Source organism: Drosophila santomea, chromosome 2R (genome assembly GCF_016746245.2).
Source record: "Drosophila santomea strain STO CAGO 1482 chromosome 2R, Prin_Dsan_1.1, whole genome shotgun sequence".
Taxonomy (NCBI): Eukaryota; Metazoa; Arthropoda; class Insecta; order Diptera; family Drosophilidae; genus Drosophila; species Drosophila santomea.
In genome coordinates, this window is record NC_053017.2 from 6,171,416 (window position 1) to 6,191,831 (window position 20,416).

Consider the following 20,416-nt stretch of genomic DNA (forward strand, 5'->3'; position numbering starts at 1 on the left):
ACTGCAGTTGGTTTGCCTTTAGAGTTTTATTCGCTAATTATTTTACCATTTTCAAGTTTTTAACTACAATTTGGTTTTACATATGCGTGTCTGAGATTGAGTGTATGCTTTTGTTTAATTTCAAACTGAGGAGGAGATCAAATAAGTGTAAAGACATTTGGAGAATCGAACTGTAGTGTATATATGCATGTCTTTCTATTCTAGTTCGGTTTTATTCCTAGGTCTACGCATATTCGTATATGTATAAACTTTACAGATATTTATTTTCGACCTTCCAGGCCAGACTTATAGCTATGTGATTACCAACAAATCTGCTCATCAGACCAGTACACCAGTACAATAATACGCTTGAATCGTTCGCTAGAAAACTATATAATGACCATACAAATTAGCGTATAGGTAAAAATGCTATATACACATACAAAGTCGTACAAAACGTAACAGTAGATTCTCATGCTAATAATCTTTATAAAGGTGTTTACAGTTTATTATTCGGTTTCGGTTTAGAAAATGTACAATTATTGATTTTGTCTTGGGTTCTGTTTCTTTTCGGTTTTTCGCTATTTGCTTGCAATATGTTGTATGTTGTTAAGTATGTATAATTTGTTTACTTAGGCTACATTTTCTCATTTTCCTATATTTTCAACTTATGTTTTCTTTTTGTTCAGAAGGTACAGAGAGACTGACTGAGAGATCTATGTATCTGTGTGGTAGGTGAAAAGGAATGTAGTATGTATGTATGTATGTACTATATGTTGGAAAACTTCTATATCATTATAAATTGTTCCTATACGTATTCTCCACGGAATTTATGTACAATGATCGTGTAGCAGGCAGTGCCACGCCTACACTTTGCTTACGAACTAATTTAGTATTTATTACGCTATTTATTCTTTCAGTTTTGACGCCCCAAAACTGCTTAAAAATTTAACTAAACATTTCATTTACGTCTGCTCCCACTGAATCGAAAGTATTCAATTATTTTACTCATTATTTATAAGTGTATGCTTTCCCACTCATAAGTATTCGCATTGGATTCGCAATGCTAAATGAAATACTTTCGCTAATTAAATATCTTAGTTCAATACATGCTTGATATGTAGTTTTCATGTAAATTAGTGGAATAATTGAAGTTTCACAGAAGAGAAGTGAATTGTTCGTTGGTCCAGTTGGAGATGAGCTAACAAAGTCTGGTTTCCATATGGACTCGAGGTAGAAAATAACTTAGTTTTACATAAATTTTGTGTGGGCCTCTGGTGCAATTTAAAAGTAGGTGTGGTTTTTCCTTGGCAGTCTGTAGATTGTCTCAAAATGAAAAGAAATTCGATTCGATTACCAGGGCGAATGGGAAGATATTTCCGTTGCCAAATAATCAGGCATTTACATATTTATGTATCTTAAAAATATATATTTAAACCTTATACGAATCGTAAGTATTTATATCGTTAGTTAAGTTTATATTTTTTAAGTTTGCTACATAGGTTTATTTACTATACATCTGAAGCAGGAGTTCCATCGCTTTTCCCTACGAGTTCGGTGACTTTCGGGTACTTCCCCGGCATTTCTGGTACAACCTCATTGTTCTTGGGTCCGGTGCCCAATTAGCTGGATGTACAATTGTAGGGGTCGTCCGTGCGGAAGTTCGGATGATCCTCAAACGGTTTCACGCCAGCCGCCTTTTTGTCATCCCTCAGCTTTTCCACCTGCTGCATGACTCTGAGGAAGTTGCCGCCAGCCAGCTTGGTGAGCTCATCAATTGTCCAGCCGCCTCCAAGAAGTTCAGCAAATAGAGTCGGATATGAAGACACATCCTCCAGTCCTTTGGGGGTACTAAAATCAGATTTGGGTATCTCAATACATTAGCTCTTTTCGTCGGAACATGAGTTATAAATTGAATTAAAATAACGCTTCCTCCCTCCGCAGAGCACATATTTCGGAAAATTTCTACGCACAATTAAATTGAATTTTCGTGCACTACATACAAAATAAATTGCGTAAGTTGTCCAGAGGCAAAGCCCACGGACAAACAATTTCTGTGCAGGACACTCTGGGCGTAATGGAGTCGCATTGGGTCAAGCAACGCAGGAAAACAAATAAATAATGAATGGCACACAAAGGAAAATAAATAATAAATATGCATTTTGCAGGCCGAACACTCAAGTGCTCGGTAATCATATTTTATGAACAGACATTTGTACAAATAAATAAATATTTAGTTTCCTATGCAGGCGTTTAGGCCAAACACGGTTTCAATGGCACAAACAGCATAAATATGGGTCAAAATGCCGGTAAGGATAAGTTATACAGGGTGATGCTCAATACTAAGTCCAATTAATTTATATTTAAAACAATTATATTTAATAACGTGAGTTATGAACTGTGTCACTCATATAAACACTTTGAAATAATTATTCAAGTTATTATTACGTGGGTGGTTTAACACATTTGCGACACCCTGCCGAGTCGATATAAAACAATTTAAGGATTTTCAAAAAATTAGCCAAACGACTGCGGCGAGCAAAACAATTTATGTCCTTTTCTCCTAGATTGGCTTTTGCTATTTTCAATTTTTCCATGCGAATGTGGGCAGAATTGTTTTTGAGTGCGTGCGATTGTGTTGCAAATTAATAGCACTTATTTGTGGCTTTTGATGGCCGAAACTCAAAATTCAATTCCAATATTTCGATCAAATTATCAGCACATGTAATGACAATTTAATTGAATAAATAAACCTCAACAAAAAATGGGAAGGAGGGATAGGGGACACCCAATGAACCTTGAAAGTGGAAACTCGCCAGAATAGCAGCCATGTGGTTTGACACGAACCGGAAACAAGGCCATATGACATTTGGTAATTTCATAGAATTTTAGATTATTTATTGTGTCATGCTCATGTTTGTTTCGTATGTCGGTCCCCGGCAATTGCCCCATAAATATTCATATACACCAATTTCAGTTTTCTTGTTTTCATTTGGACCCAAAATACCTCAACAACATTTATGTGGTCGCGTTGCCCCGAAAGACCAAAGCAAAATGAAGTTCATTTCGGTGGAAATTGATTTACATTGGCATTTTTATGTCGTCCTTGTTGTTATTTTTGCATGGGAATCCTGCTCATATGCTCATTTTTGGCTATGCACTCAAAATATTTAATTCAAAAACAGCCCAGGGAGATGAGACTGGACGAACAGGTAGGTTTATCAAAATGTTGTCCCCAACATTTTGTTTGTTTTCGCATTGTGTCCACGATGCAATGAAATGGAAATCTATGCAAATGCATTCTCCACAGCATCACGGGAATAATTACAACGATAATGAAGATGAATGAGGTTGATGATGGCGATGACGCTGAGTTCGGGGAAAAAGGACATTCTGCCACTGGACGGCTCATTGAGGTAATGAACATTTCGCTCCTGCTAATGGTTACGGGATTTAAATACTTTTTGGACAAATTCTGATTGGCTAGTAATTTAATGACAGCGCTTTAGGTTGGGAGCTCGTGTAAATATCAGAATCCCGCAAATGGAATTTAGCTGGATTTTTGGGTGTTTAAACATTTTGCTGGTATACTTGTTGATGCCAGAAAAAGTTGGTTCATTTATTTAAAATGGGTATTGCTCCTATACTCGTTGCACTGGTTTCCCTTATTTTTAAGGCGCATCCTTCAATACTTTTTTTAGTTTCCTCCAAAGTAATTTCACCAACATATATATACATTTAACAACTTTCATAAGTTCCGAAGCCAGATGCAATGCCTGATAATCTTTTATTGGTGGCCACCCATTAAATTAACTTAAAAATCTCGTAAACAGATGGCACAAGTTTTTCGCGAAAAACGCCAGAGAACAAAAGGGAAATGGTGGAAAAGTGGCCGTAATGAGCGGTAAAATAATAATGATCTATCTGCACCCATTGTGCTCAGGCAATATGCCAATTTTAAGTCCTCGGCCTTAAATATAATCAATTAATAACTTAAAAAACAAGAGGTAGATTGGCAGGCAAAGGAAGGGAAAACACCTGGAGGAAACCGGGCTTTATACTCGTACATATAGTATATATCGACTACGGCAAGGCAGGGCGAGCGGAGAAATGCGAATTTAAGTGAAATAAATGACTTTTACTTACTAATTAATGCCGTCGTAGCCGGCGCCCAGTCCAACGTGATCGATGCCTGCGACTCGCTTAATGTGATTAATATGCGCTGTGTGTGTTGAAAGTGTGTTGGTCAGCGGAAGGATATCCGGTGGCAGGGTTGCCATTCGTCGTCGAGTTCATTAAGCGCCATTGTTGCAGGTCGGACGCCATTGTTGTTGTATTTGCCGTCATAAGTCAGCGTTATTAAAATGTTCGCAAATTTGAAGTGTGTCCACGTCAACCCGAAGAGCAAAGGAATGAAAGGAGAGTGCAGAAGTAGGCATTAGAGGTTATTAGGTTTTATTGCACTACAAACACTTGGCAATCGTTTTTTTTAGTGGGTTTATTGAAAAAAAAAAGGAATATAGCGTATAGTAATATAAATATGCCTATTGCCGCTTATTTACAGTGGATTAATCTATTATAAATCAACATAACCATATCTTCGTATAAATCGTTTTTGTAGTATTTCTCCCGGTGTAGCCAAAAATGTGGGTTGAAAAGAAAAAGACATCGAGTCAAGGAAGTGATTACGAGACCCATTTTGATGGCTCGTCAAAAGCAATGCCGCAAAAATCAGAATAGAAAGACGGTAAAGGGAGTGAACAGAAAAGAGAAGGTAATAATGAACAAACTGAAACAATAGCCTGGCAATCAGGATTCAGCACAACAAAGAGCCACCGCGACCAAGTCACTGGCCTTTATTGATTTCGGATGGGACAGAGATCCCTTGAAGGCATTTACAAGGTATGCGATAAGTTACCATACAACCCATTTCATTTTTTATGTCAAATACCTAAAAATATATTTAAATATTAACTGAAATGCATCTAAAAGGTGATTATGATGCAAAAGTAGTTTGAGATGGGACCTTCAATTTTCAAAGTAAAGTTTTACTTTCTTCATATTTCAAATATAAAGTGATAAGCGGTCTTCTGCTGACGCCTAACCAAATATCAAACTTAAAACATTAAAAATACATGGTTACTAACTAAAGTGTACATACAAACTATAAAAGAGGCACTTACCGACTGCATCGTGCACGGTCGAGTTGTCGCTGCAGGAGAGGAACTTCGAGTAGAAGTTGACCATGACCAGGCCCCCGTTCTTGGCCAGCGCCCGCAGGATGTCGTCCTGGACATTGCGGCTCGTGTTGCAGAGCTCGTAGGCGGAGGAGTGCGAGAATATCACAGGTGCCTCGCTCACCTCCAGGGCGTCCCTCATCGTTCCCTTGGAGACGTGGGACAGGTCGACCATCATTCCCAGTCGATTCATTTCGCGGATGATTGTCTGGAAAGCAGAGGGATTCGCGTGAGTGGATTTATCGGAGGTGTGCGTTGGTTAGCCACTGATTAGTGCTAAGAAGCTGCTAAAAGGCCGCTCCCTCTATTGTAGTGTACTTAATGGGGGATTTCCTCAAGAGCGAAATAGCGAGGGCATAAAACCTAAGTCGCATGTCATAAAACATAAGTAATGACCGACGGGGCAGAGGACATCTGGAAACCGTTTTCATTATGCATGGGCTTTCATTTAACCTTTGAGTGCCAGTTGACCCCTAACCCGCTGCCGCCCTAAGTAAACTGATATTGCTGGCTGGCGGAGTAATTTGTATTTATGCGCGGATTTATGGGGATTCATTGGGCGAATCCGTGGTCGTGTGTGTCTGTGGGCTTACATAATTACTAATCTGATGCAAGCTGCCCCTGCCCGCACTATTAGCCCCAAGGAGCGGCACAAATTATGTGGCAAAATTTATTACACTGTTGGCCGTTAAATTAAGGAACTGTAATTAAACATTTCAATGGAGGAACAATTACCCCAAATGAATCCCTATCTCGCCAAAGATTTTCAGATATACATATCTATACGTTTGGCTTACAGCTTTGATTTTGTTGAGAAGAAACCAGCAAACACATTGTGTAATATTTTCAACCATATTAGTTTCCTAAGTTTCCTGCGTTGTACTAAAAGATTTCCCACTTTTTGGGGAGGGGCGCGAAATCATTTTACAATATCCGACATTTAAAATTGGTCGTGTAATTTCTTGTGCTAGAATAAAGGAACTGATTAAAGTTAGCATTTGAGGTTTCTAGAGTTTTAGTTGCCGTAATCACAGTCGTGTAAGTCCCCGTCTAGTGCTATCCTTTATCTGCTGGCCAATTCGCAGTGTATTTTATGTCCGATGCCGGTTAGCAGATAATTTTTAATTGCAGTCACATATACCCGACATATCGGCATGCCAATAAATATATATGTATATACACTCACCCACACAGATGCATGAATATATTTATATAACAGCCGTATAACCATTTCAATTGGAGGCAGCGGCATTTCGGTGCCTCTCAAATTAGCCAACAATTTGTTGTTGTTTGCTGCCTGTTTGTGTGTGTGTGTTTGCAATTGGGCGGGGTGTGTACCTAATGGGCGTGGCATTAAGGGCGAAGGCGAGCACACACACACAAGCTCGCTACGCAACTAATTGCAATTGTGTGCGTACGAGAAATGTGAATTAAATGCTTATTGTCGCTTAATTACGCACACAAAATGGCACATAGAAAAGGGAGCAAGGGAGAAGGGGCGTGGCAGGATTCGATTTTGAGTGCTAGTAGGGCATTAAATCTTAATTAGGGGTGCATAGGCACAAATTGGTTTTATGCACTTGTCTGTCTGCGTGGGTGTAGTAAATTAAAACTGTGAAATTATTTGGTGATTAATTACTTGGCAAGGCAACCGGAAATAAATAATTTGTTAGGCAATATTTGCTGATGTATATAAGCACATATTTATTGATATTTATTTGGCTTATTTGCATATAAACCAAGCACGGGCCATCATTGTGCAGTTATAAAATATACATAATTACAATAAACTCAATTGAAATCTGTTTTTCTCTCCGGTTTATGGCAACGATATTCGAACCATTTAATTGCATTCGATGCTGGTCAGTTACATTTAATTGCATTTTTAATTGGGGGTTTTCGGTTTATTTCCGGCAAATAATCAAAGGAAACAAATATTCCCAATTTTCTTGGCAAACTAATTTCACCCACGGCAAACAGAAGTTTTAATAATTGTGTGTGCAAATACTCGAAAGTATGCGTAACGGCTTGATTTGTGCTTTTACTTTGACACATCTTGGCCTGCGGCCTGTGTGTCCTGGAAGAAGGATATTCGAAGCTCGAACAAAGCCAGGCAGCCAACAATGCTTTGGGTGGACAATGTTTAACAATGACAGGCTGGCATTTTTCTGTCGCTCAATTCTGTGGAAACTTTTCACATTTACTCATTAATGTCAGCAGGATTTCGGTAGTTCTTTTTTATTGGGTTTTATTTGTAAATGTTTGCCCAACAATACGGAACTCCTGACAGTTTGACACGAGCAAAGAAACCGCTTCGATTGTTATTAATTTTGTATCAATGGCTTTTATGATTTAAATAATTTTGTATAGATTAGCCCGAAGCTTTGCTGGAATTCTTCTTTTTTTGACAGCTGTATTCTGTATGCTGACCCGCCATCAATTAAATTGAAATAGTTTGCATCGGTATGGAAAATGCTCCCGAAAAATATTTAATATGCAATTTGTGAATTTCGGTTACTAAGGCCAAACACAAAAATTGTATTTCACATTGCATAAAGATTTACCAACTGCAGGGGCAATTAGTTTAAGCCAGCAGAACAACAACCAACAAATCGCGTTTAAATTGAATTTATTTTCAAATTAATTTAAAATTTTCGCTAAATCTGGGAAACAACACAGCAAAGTCTGCACATGCGAGAAGTGCATAAAAACTCAGTTTGAAATAATCGCCCGGAAGAGTAAATAAATAAACTCGACACGGAATAAATCCCAGCAAGTTGTTGGCCCTTTTCACAAGAGCATTAGGGTACAATGCAAAAACTCATTAAAACTTTAAATTGAAATAAAATAAATGCATACCCACATAACTTATATGAATAAACTGAGCTGCAAGTGTTTGCGTTCGTGCTTTGCATTTTGCAAAGTGAAAATTTTGAAAAGGAGAACTTACGATTTTTAATAACTTTTACCCTATTTTAATGGCTTTCAAAACTATTTATAGCATATTTTTTATACAACTCTGTAGGTTTATCAGTCTAGATCTAAACTTTGTTGCGGCTGTAAAAAAGATATTATTATTCGAAATTTTTCCAATATCGAAATTGCCCTGGCAAGTTGCACTTTCGTGTATTTTCCCTTTCATCGCCATGATGCAGCTTTTCCTGACCCAGTTATCAATTATCAATTATCGCTTATGCATGGCAAATAGAAGAAAATGCCAATTTGTAATTCCATTAGCCCGGAACCCATAACATTTGATTTATAAGTTTGAGTGCGTAAATGTGTGCAAATGCATTCAGGACCAACGGCATGCCCGGGAAATGGGCTGGAGGCTTGGGGAAAACCGCCATCGTCTTGGGTTACGGGGTTGTTTAAATATTTGAAAATCCATTAAGCATATTGACAATGCCGATGTGTCTGTCTGCGTAAGGATTTACATGGGCATGGTCATGGGCGTGGGCGTGGAAGTGGGCGTGGAAGTGGGCGTGGGCATGGGCATGGGCATGTTTGCATGAGGGAGTCCGCATCCCGGCTTTTATTTAAATATGGCCGCCTTAGGGTTTTCCTCTTTTCCTTTTCCTTTTCGCATTTTTCTTTCCCCCCCTGCTTCGACTTGCCCCTTCACATTGATTTGAGCCCCGCTGAATGGATCATTAGTGCAGCTAATGGCGCAGACAATAAATGGGGCGGCCACGCCTACAGTTTGAATTTGAATATGAATTGAAATTGAAATGGCACCAAGTACACTGCGGAATTCAAACTTAAAACAACTTAAAAAGATGCGAACGTATTGATGTATGCAAAGGTTTAATGAAAGGCGGCGTAGTTTCTGACTGAAATTATACTAAGTAATTTGTCCGTGTGTATGGAAATAAGGATGGCAAAAGGAGTCCCGTCCGGGAGGTTACCACAAACAGAGGCCGCTGGCATTTCCGTCCAACCGATTGGAGTCGTCGAATGAAGGAGGCGCCAGGACCAAGACATAAAACGGATTTATTAGGTCATTGCTGGTTGCGGTTGTCAGAGGCCGTGAGAATCGAGGGCAGCAAGGAGGAGGGCTGAAGCTTGGAGGGAGTGGGAAAGTCAAATTCTCGGCACAGAAGTGCGGACTTGCCGCTGGATTCAGGGCTCATTATTTTGGCTAATAATTTTGAAAAATGCGAAACAACATTCTGCTGACACAAAACTTGTCAGTTGTCAACAATGTCATTAAAGGCATCTAGAAAATTAAATTGTTTTCATGTTATGCCGCAATCGTAGCATAAAATGGTTAATTCCAAGCCGAGTTCCACCTTCTAATTACAAAAGGGATAGTGAAGCACCTTCTTCGAACCAAAGACGATTAATCTTTTCCAGCAACTCCCTATAGCTCACTCTTTTAATCATTCAATCCCTGCAGGAATATTGCCCATGATTACCAATCAAACGCCAAACTGCAGCGAAGCACACTATTTACTCAAAGCTCAATTGCAGGTCATGCAGCCAGGTTTGCTTTGGGATACCAGGATCCCTACTTATGAGCTGTCCTGGAAGACTCCCTTCCCTTTCCGCACATTTTTCAAGCTTTTCACGAGTCCCAGCACGCCTGAAAGAGCACAAAAATGCTCTCGTCCTTCGTCAGTTGCGTTTTGTTCACATTTCCCGGTCTGGCTGTCTATCTTACTGTCTGAGTCCATAATTGAGGCGCTTACTTCAGGGACGGGTAGTGGGGCAATGGGGCATAGTGGGGAGCAATCAGAGAGCGTGGAAAGTGGTGGGGAAAACTGCAACTGGAAAAACAGCCCGGGGCACAGGGTGCACATAGCAGATGCTCGAGAAGAGCACCAGTAATCCGACTGAGATAAGCAGGGAAAATGAGACACGGGAAAAGCGATGAGGCAAAGCAAACACCAAGCTAGTGAAAATATGCGAACAGCGTAATGAAATTGTTGCAATAAATTGCTTGGCAACCAAGGTAGAAATTAATTGGATAAATATTTTGGTTATGCCACAAGATCTCAACCCAGCCAGAGAAAGTTAATTACAAGTCCAGCTGAGTTTTTAAATGAGTTTTCCCTTTCAGCTGAAGCTTTAATTTGCAATACTTGGTTGTACTCAAAATATAATTCATAATTGGAACATCTTAGACTTGGTTACTCCACATTAAGCTTGGTATCTCTGAAAGAAATCAATTTAGTTCGGGGAATAAAAACCCAGCATAAAAGTATTTCTCTGCAGTTGAGTAGCACTTGCAATAAAATATTTATCTTATTATTCGGCCAACTCTGCCCTTTAACGGAGCCCTTCAATTTAGCCCTTTTTCCACACATATCCAGCAAGCAGAAAATTCCAAATTTGCAATGCAAATTTGATAAGCATGTTATATCCTCTTCTCTGCGCGGGTAAAAAAGAAAACTCTTGATGCGCCTGGTTAGCTTTTCCACCTCCCACTTTTCCGACTGTCTGACCTTCTGCGAGCGCTGGCATTAAAAAGTCAAAAGTGGCAGTTCAGACTCTTCGCACAGAAGTAAAAAACCAAAAACAGTGTCTTTACTCTGTTACGGATATGTCAACATTCGGCTGGCGACATTGCGCATACGACGCGTTGAGCAGACGTGCCACGTTATTTAATGCATTTTTCAACTAACACTGACTTCGATTAGCTTGCTAAAAAATTCATTAAAAACTTTTAGCTGCCAAGACAGCGAGCACACATTCAACTAGCAGCCCCAGACTCTGGCAGGCGGGTTGAATATTTTATAAAGTGTCGTTAGTGAATAGCCACCTTTCTCCACCCCTGATCCCAATGCAGAGCACACAATTTGTTGCAAGCGAGCAAAAATCGAGCAAAAAACAACTGGCTAAACGTGCTGCAGCGGAAAAAAATCCAGGAGCTGCAGTTGGCCAAGATTGAGACTGGGAAATGGATGCTCCTGTTGATGGCGACGTCTGAGCCCGCAGGGTTTTCCTGCTGGGAGCGGAATGAGGCGCGGGAGCGGGTGGGAATCTGGGGAAACTAATAGACAGCGACGTGGCTGTTTGGGATCTTGGCCCAAGATGGATGACAAAATGTTTGGCTAGAGCATTTACTTGGGCAGGTCGGGAGTTGAGAGGTCAGCCGTTTGCAGTTGTCAGGTGCAAACGTGAGTCCGCTCAGAAAATTGCCAATGTGGAAATCAATTTCATCAATTTTCCGTTGCTATTCCCTATAAGGGCGACTATAAAGTCGATTCGTTTTTCCTTTTCTGCTATTTCTGCCAGAGCTCGAAACGGATTAGGAACTTAAACTTTAATGACAGCCAAATGTGATTTATTTGAGCGATTATCGAACTGGAAACGTGACAAAAATAATGTTAAATAAATTGACACGAATATTTAGCCATGTAGAAATAATCGATCTCGATTTGAAAAGGCTTTTGTTATAATTTCATTCAAACAGATGAACACTCATAGTAGTCTTGAATACTACAAGTCTAAAAACAAGTGACACTCCAGGACAACCGAATCTTTGGTCATATTTTCTCCAGCGAAATTGTCACACCTTTGCCATCTCCAGGGTGCACCTTGTAGCATACTTAATCATCTCGACCCGAAAGAGATTGCCTGCACACCAATCGGGGATTCCCCGCACAGCTGATTGAAAATGAGGAAATTGCTAAATGGATTTCGGCTGCTCTAGGCCGCCCTTTTTGGGCTCACATCAAAGGGGGTGCACAAATCTGCTCCAGCAGACTGAAATTGTGTCTTAAGCTCGACTCAACATGCATTAGCAACACGCTGCTGGGCCCATCGCAGTGTTAACATCGAGGGGGTCAAAGGGCGTGGGTGAGGGTGAGGGGTGCCAGGTGAGGGGTTAAAGGTTGCTCAGCCCGTCGACGGGCCAAACAAAAGCCGCTTTTGCAGTTGTTGTTACAGTTGAATTCAGGAAGAAAAAAGGTTCGCCAAAGAACGGAAAAAAGACAAAGCCGTTACACATGTGTCAAGGTAATAACGTTGCCTGAGCCACAACCGGGAATTGTCGAGGGGGTGGCACCAGATATGCCACTCACCCGCCCGGCAATTCCCATAGCTCATCTACAAGTGGGCCCAAAATACTAGAGGTTTGCCTTTATACATCCTCCACCATTTTTATTTTATTTATTTTTACCTATGAAATCATACTTTTAAGTGAAAGTAGAGGTGTAGAGCATACTAATTTAATTTAACTATTTTTAACACTTGGCACATATTAATCACTTATTTAAATAAATACTTTTAATATAAGCACATTTGTATTATAAAGTGTTAACCATTTTTATATCTTAGTAGTTAAATAAATCATTTTACTCCTAAACTCCTAGTATTTCGCTTCTAACTGTGCCATTGCCATCTTTGTCTGTCGACAGGTGTGCACAATTTCCAGTTGAATCTCAGCCAGCTTCGGAATGTCCGGATTGGGCTGGGAGTACTCTGAAATGGGCATACTGGATGGCGAGATGGAGAAGGAGATCTAAGCGGAGAGACGCCTAAGCCCACGCTGCCCATTCCCATTCCCATTCAGATTCCCATTCCCATTCCCATTCCCAACTCCCCGAGTGTCACATTTTAGCCCTTTCATACGTGCCCAGACAATGGTAAAAGGGTCAACACTATTTCGGGACTCCGCACCTCCTGTGGGGCTTCCTTGGCCACTACTGCGATCCTTTTCTCTCAGATTTGAGCGCATGTTATTGGCCAGTGGAAAGCTGTGTAAATAGCATTTAAATCCCAGGTATCTCCACTTCTTTTCTGGTCTTTGACTTGTTTGACTTGAATTTCCAAGTCAGGGAACATGGAGGGTCTGTGATATAAATACTAATTAAAAGGGTGGGCCCAACTATTCGAAAATGAAGATTATTTGACAGATTTCGGTGCCACCAGACTTGAGAATATTTACAAATTTACAAATTGTTTCTCCGAACTTGCGTCCGAACAATTTCAATAAATCCTCAGAAGGCAAAACGCCCATGCCGGCGAAACTCCCCCAAGACATTTCTCACATTTTGTCCATCACAAAATGCAGAATACTCCAAATTGAAGTGCTCTCGATTATGCAACAATTTGCATCGGTCACAAAAGATCAAGCATACCTGCGCTGGACAACAATTAAACCGACACAAGGGATATCACATCGTTGGGCAGATGCGAGAAACATTTTAAATTGAAAATATTTTTCCATTGACACTACTGCCGACCGCAGAGCCCTGTCTAAAAAATAATTTTAAGCAACGCAAAAAAGGGGCAAGAAATGGCATTCCTGGCAAATTTAAATGCAGAGCCGAATTTCTTTGGGGAGTGAACATACAGTTTATTGATTGTGCATTTGAATATTTTATTGCATTCAACGTAAAACCGCAAACTAAGTTGCATATAGTTGCCGAAATTCTTTACCATGTTTTATAACACTCCCCCCATTCATTTTGGATTCCTGAATTTATATAGTGCCAGAATTTTGAAGCAATAATTTGTTGCCTTTCATCTGTTTGAATGTGTGCCTGTTTTAATTAAAATACCCATTCACATAGCTCACTCTTGCAAGCTATTTTTGCCAGCTTGGTCCACAGTTTTTTGTATTCTTAGGTAATCAAATTATGCTGCAAATTCTGCAAATTGCTTTTATTGTCACAAATTCCTTATAAAAAGATTAAATGCGCTGATGGCAATAAGTTAAAAAATAATTCAAAATCAATTTAATCTTTTAATGAAATTCTTAAAAATGTGAGTCCAGTTCGTTGGCTTCAAATTCTTGCTCACGTGTCGTATACGTAACATGCATTAAAATGATTTTTATATATTTGCCCTTGCACTTGCTTAAGCTTTTCATTAAAAAATTTATACGAATATACGAATTTATACAGAATAAGCGAATTGAATTGTCTATCAATCGCAAAAAAATATGACACGTCACCGTAAAATGTAATTGCAATCTTTTCAGATAATTTCAATATTTAAGCCCACTTAAAGCCGTCAGATACAATTTCATATGATTATGTTTAACCTTTTCACAAAATAAGAGTGCCTAAAAGCGCACAAAAGTGTTTTCCGCTCAGACGGACCTTTAAGGTAGGCGTGGCACATCCTGCACCGCCCCCTTGCCAACGTGGCAATTAATTAATGCTCATTAGTGGAGGAGCGGAGTCCTGACAGGACGAGAGACACACACACACACACAAACTCACATACACAAAGAGACGACGCATAAAATTTGATAAGCATTTAAGCATGTAACTCTGCACTTCCGGCTTGCCGTGTGTGCCAGTATGGGTGCGTGGGTGTGATGGAGGGGGACAGATAGAGCTAAGAGACAGTCAACTAATGCACAGGCTGCAATGATTTATTATTAGGTAGCTAAATTATTCACGCGCCCGGTTTGCGCTGGGGGAAGGGGGGAATGGGAGGGTGAGGTGGGGACGCAAATAAAGATTAATGATGGCGTTGCTGAATTTTTGCACGCCCAACCAACCTGTCAGCCCTGTCTATTTAACTGTCTAACCCAACCGAATCTCAAAATACACTGTTAGGAAATGAAGTTACAAGGGCAAGGAATTAGAAAAAAAAGATTGAAACAGTCTCCTGCACTATTCTTTTATTTTCTACACATAGAATGATAGGAGTTGCAGCTGCTTTGAATGAAATATGAATGCTTGCTTAATTTTTAGATCATTCCCATATACAAATTTCCATTGATGTCTTTGCTAGGGTGCATTGAACTACATTTTCTTGAACAGATTTTAGTTTGTGAGCATGTAAAGGTGATTTGAAGACAGCAACGAGGGAAAGGAACATGTCATTCTTATTGACATTTTAATATATATAATTTTAGCTCCAAGTTCTGCGGCTAATTGATTGCTCATTTGATTTGTACAGTGTAGTCAGTCAGCTCTTTTCCCGCTGACCCCTGCCCCCCCCGCACTTTCTCTGTTGTTTTTGAACGCTCCTTTGTGCAGATTTCCGCATCCATCGTGGAACATATTACATTACGTACAGGGCAGCCTCGTCATCATTCGCATCGTAATTCAGTTGTGCGTGAAATTTATGCATACGTGTGTTTGCTTATGTATGCGTGCATATAGATGTGCATATATGTGTATTTGTAAGCCCAAGTGTGTGGTGCTATTCCATCTGGTTTTTCGCAGTTCTGGTTCTGATCCACATGTTTCATTTACATTTTTCCCTCAAACTCTCTGTTGCTTCACCTTTGACGTGTTAGTCGCGGTTCGTAATTCCCATTAGAGCAAAATCAGATTGTGGGGGCGTGGCAAACGCGCTTTATCGAGGTGTACAGAGAATGCGGCAGGATTTGCAAAGAGAAATCGTATCCTGCACATTTTTTGATGGGGTAATCTTTAATGCAGTTGGTATTTCCCATCAAAGGTAAACTAGCTGCGCGTTCCTGCGTTTTATATAATAATATTATTTATTCTACTACGCTTACTAGGCTAGCGGAAATCATGTTAATTAAATGAATCAGACATCCACAACTCTAAGCGATCTCTTTTTGACAAACACTACAGTATTTCGGATATGTCTGACATGAAAACATATCCTTGGCCGAAAGTCACCATCCGCTCTACGCCTGACTAAATGAATAAAGTTATGACTTATTTACTCCTGTTCTCGACTCATCAATTGCAAGTCAAGGAAGTATATGTCTGTCCAATATGCTGATAGGTTTCTCTCCAATGATAACAAACAATAATGGGGCAACAATGAATCATTTTCAATGCCAATGGGCAAACATAATACAATTTCAGCTTATTACTTGACGTCCACACTCGAAACCTTTGATTTGATTAACATATAACAACGACTGTCTGGGTACCGATTGTTGTACCAAGAGCTTAGTTAGTAATCGATGCTGGGCCAGTGCATTTTGACCCCAAACGCAAATACAAATACAATAATTTTCAATTAAACTCGAAAAGTGCTTTGCAATATCCGAAGCCAACAGGCAGCAATAACAATAAGTGAAACTGGCATGTTGGCAATTTAGAACACAACTCGCCTTCTGACAGCAGCTGCCTTGCGGCCAGGCCGTTGTAATTTTAATTAAGAAGGCCAACCGAAGCCCACCAGCTCCTTGGGATCCTGGCTCAAATATTCATCCAGCTGGCCAAATGGTTGATGATGATGGATGGCAGAAACTGACACAAGGTTCGGGATTTGCGGGCCGTGTGATAGTTGGAGATTTCTCGCCTGAGTCACAGCTCAAAAATAATTTTCCCTTGCCTTTCAGCCAAGCATTTGTGTTAAATACGTCAAAATGGCCAGACTGATTTTTCCATCTGAGCACTGGACAATACAAAGTAACTTCATTCCGGGTATTCGTTGTATTCTGAAATCATACTGCATGTATAATTCGTCCACAATGAATTTACGAATTATTTTCGGTGCACTCGAAACAGCTAGATTTGCATTTAATTAAACGCTCAAGATTCAAACGCAGTCAACACTTCTGCTGACACCAAACAAAGAATCTTTTGTTTCGCAGTTAATTTTGAGTAGTAAAATACTAATTTTATATGCACTTCCACAAGAGCGTAAACAAAAATGAACAGCCACTGCTTTTGTTGTGCACTCATAATGAGCTTCCGCTGCTCGGTTGCTGAACAAATTTTGTGGAGCTTTTTGCGAGTCCTATATGGTTTTGTGTGGCATATCGTTCCACAAACCACCCATACGAGACACATTTGACATGCAACGAACTCTGCCCGTCTCAAAACTCAGCCCGCTGTTTATATTTTCTCCGGCTCTTGTTCATTATGTATTTAATTACGCTTTTGTGCATTCTACAACGCACATGCACTCTCTTAGCCGCAAAAAGTTGGGCCAGAGCACGAAAAAGTTGCTCTGAAGGTGCCCAACTCGGCTCCTGGAACCCTTTGTCTACTTAAATGTCATTAATAATTTTTGCAACGCCCCGACAACTTGAAACTTTACGTGTAAAATAGTCAAACTATGTTTTAATATCCAATTAAATAAATTTGAAGCGCAGTGTGTGGGGAAACATAACAACAGATATCAATGAAAAGAGCAATATTTTAACATATTTCCAACCCAACTTAAATTAACGTTTAATTACATAATCTAATACTTTTACGCTTTTAACAAATTATTTAATAGAGTTTAGATTTTCACTAAACCTTTGAGAATTTAAAAATTTCCATTGGTCTTTTCACAAAAACAAACAAAATAGCATAACAATGCATTTATAATTAAAATGTCCACTCCCGTTTATGAAATCAATTAAGGAAATGCTCCACCTTCATTTTGAATGTTACGTAATTAGTAAATGTTGCCTTGTAAATATGCTGGTACAATTGTTATTATTGATGGTGATATGGCATAGCATATGCCATTAGGCAAATCAATAAATATTTGATTATATTTGTTGATTTGCAATTATTTGGTTGGGTGTAATGTATAAATTAGAAATCGCCAATCAATGCGTTCAACCAGAAATGCGAAATAAATATGAAATAAATTATAAAATAATGAAAGCATTGCGATATTTGGCTTCAATTGGTGAAATTAAACATTGAATTTGAAAATTATTATTCGTACACTATTTTTTAATGCAGGCCAGGTGAAGAAACCAAAGTCAAGGATTTGCTTAAAGAAAAGTTCTTTCCTATCTCTGAATTGCCAACTGATTTTATAATCAATGATAATACCTCCTGCTGTCGAGCTAATTTCAGTTGGAGGCTTAAAAAATATTTATATTTCTTCCACCAATTGGGCGCCATTCTTTGCGAAGTGTCTGGCACATTGTGTGAAAGCTGATTCTATTGGTTCCGCCACCTATTCCTCAAAGTTGCTGGCAGTTTCCGCAGCTGCCACTTATAGTCCTTCAGCCAAGCAGCAATTGCAGATTGCACTATTAGCCATTGTTTGAGGCATTCTGCGCCGTTTTCCCGTCATGGTTGTGGGCTCCTTGTTCGGCTAATTCAATTATGCACCGTCTCCGTGTGTTTGTTTGGCGTCCCCCAACTGGAGTGCAATTGCAGTGATGCCCATTACACACCTGTATGCACTCACTTCTTGGCACTCAGTCACGCATGCGACCACCGTGGCAGCAAAACGAAGCGAAATGAGTTTATAACAAGAATAATAATAATATGTTGGCAGCATAATGCACAAACATTTTGCCATTTATTTACGCCAGCCAAAGGAGAGAGAAGTGAGGGAATAGCCAGCCCACGGGGCGGGCACGTAATGGAAATGAGTTAAAAAGTGTTGGCCTTTAGCCTTTCACATATGCTGGCTGGCTGGATGGAGAGGGGCGAGTGGAGGACTGGAGGAGTGGGCCTTTACATGTTCCACGTGCTCGGGGTGAAAATGAGTGGCACTAATTTGATGCGACATGGAATTTAATTTAAATAATTAAACACATGCCTTTTGTGCTCCTACTTATGGCCTAGGGCTTCCTCTCCGCCGTCCTCCCTCTTTTTAAATTAATTTCAAATAAGCCACCGCTGGATTTTAGAATCGGGCAAAGGATATCGATTGGAAAAAGAGATGTACTTTATGGGCAAAAAAACATTTCACAAAGAGACTTAATATGTGAAGAATTTGCTTTAATATTTTAAACATAACACAGTTATGTATTTGAAACTATATTCCACCACTAAGGAGTATTTAAATACGAACCAATTGATTTAGTAGTGCATCACATCTCATAAAATGCAAGACCCACCTCTCGTTTTACTTTCTTTGCCATTCAAAACAAGTTTATAAATGAAAAACCCTCGAGGCAAATCAGCTCACTTCGCTTAAATGTATACAAATAGAGCAACACTTGTGGGTGAGCGCATTGGAAACAATTATGCGAATATTAAAGCACTTGTGTGCGATTATTTTCACCTTCGGGGGCCTTAGCATACTTTTCAGCGTTTCAATGGCTCGGTGACAAATTGCAATTGAAACAAAAGCGTATAACTGCCATTTTACTTAATGTGCGCTTTAATATTTGAATAGCTGCGACAAATATGTGGCCAGGAATTCCCTGGTTGATTAAAAATGTCGAATCAAAACAATAATTTCTGTACATTGGCCGAGGGACAATGGAAAGTGGGCGAGTGCACAGTGCACATCAGTATTGTGCATGTCAGGCTATAGATTTAATTAATGTTAACACGACGACTTTGACAGGCGCACAATACAAATAGTTTGAGTCCATACACAGGCACTCGCATGGGCGCAAAACGCACACAAAGAGACTGCACTTGGCCTGCTGATGACTGACAAATTGAAATGGTCGCTTCCTGCCGCCTAAGAGACTGACTTTGACTGGGAATATAAAGCTATGTGCTCGTATATAGGCGGCGAGTGTGCATGTGTGTGTTGCATTTGCTTAATGTCCATTGTCCTGCACACACACCCACACACACACACACAGAAAGGCAGGAGTTCTTGTCATGTCTGGACTTTGCAGCTGCCACTTGGTTTGTTGGCATTCAAGTTGACTGGCCGGGTTTATTGTAAACATGTGTGCTAACAACTCAGGATGCTTAGGACAACAACACACTCTTGCCACTAAAACTGTGATTTAATATGGCCAAGATAAAGGAAGACAAGCCAGAAACCCCATCAATAAAACCGGGCTCATATGTACAAATATCTGCACACGTTATTCAAACCGAAAAACCAGTAAGCCAACTTCCGTCGTAATGCAGTTCAGCTTTTATATAACATTTATATAAAGAGTTGATAAATATATAAATATTATAATATAAAATATTGATACTTATCTACAGTAATTTAATTGTGTTACTTAAACTTTATTGAAAAATGTGATCAAATAATAAAATGGTAAAGTTTGCTATTCAAAGTACATATAGAGTTATCCGTCTAAAGTTTCCATCAACTTCGCAACCATAAAACTCATATTTTGCCAATCCACTTTGATTCACTTTCATAACTTTATGTGCGCGCCATAAATTTCCATGCAGATCCCCCAAATTAATTGCCACTGACTTTTTAATTAACTAAAACTAAATTTCGTCCGCCCGCAACCCCCTGCAATTTGTTTGCCACGCGATGGTCTTTGTATTAATAGGTCGTAAAGATAAATTTCCAAAAGCTAATTGGTTTATTTGTCTGGCATAAAATTTGGCCCCAGCCGTGGCAACAATTTCCGCGCTGCATGAGTGCCACAATTAAAGCGCTGGAAACAATGCCAAAAATTCGATGAGAGTAAAGAA

The 20,416-nt window shown here is 39.6% G+C and overlaps 1 protein-coding gene across 1 annotated transcript in view; it reads right to left on the minus strand.

The window, feature by feature from the left end:
* Positions 1 to 7: 7 nt before the first annotated feature.
* LOC120444666 overlaps positions 8 to 20,416 on the minus strand; it is a 118,158-nt gene continuing 97,749 nt past the window's right edge. The window contains exons 13-15 of the mRNA XM_039624512.1: positions 5,163 to 5,424; positions 4,126 to 4,201; positions 8 to 1,830 (exon numbers count right to left, since the gene is read on the minus strand). Of these exons, the coding sequence (XP_039480446.1) occupies positions 1,602 to 1,830; positions 4,126 to 4,201; positions 5,163 to 5,424 (567 nt within the window). The 3' untranslated portion in view covers positions 8 to 1,601. The remainder of the gene's footprint in view (positions 1,831 to 4,125; positions 4,202 to 5,162; positions 5,425 to 20,416) is intronic.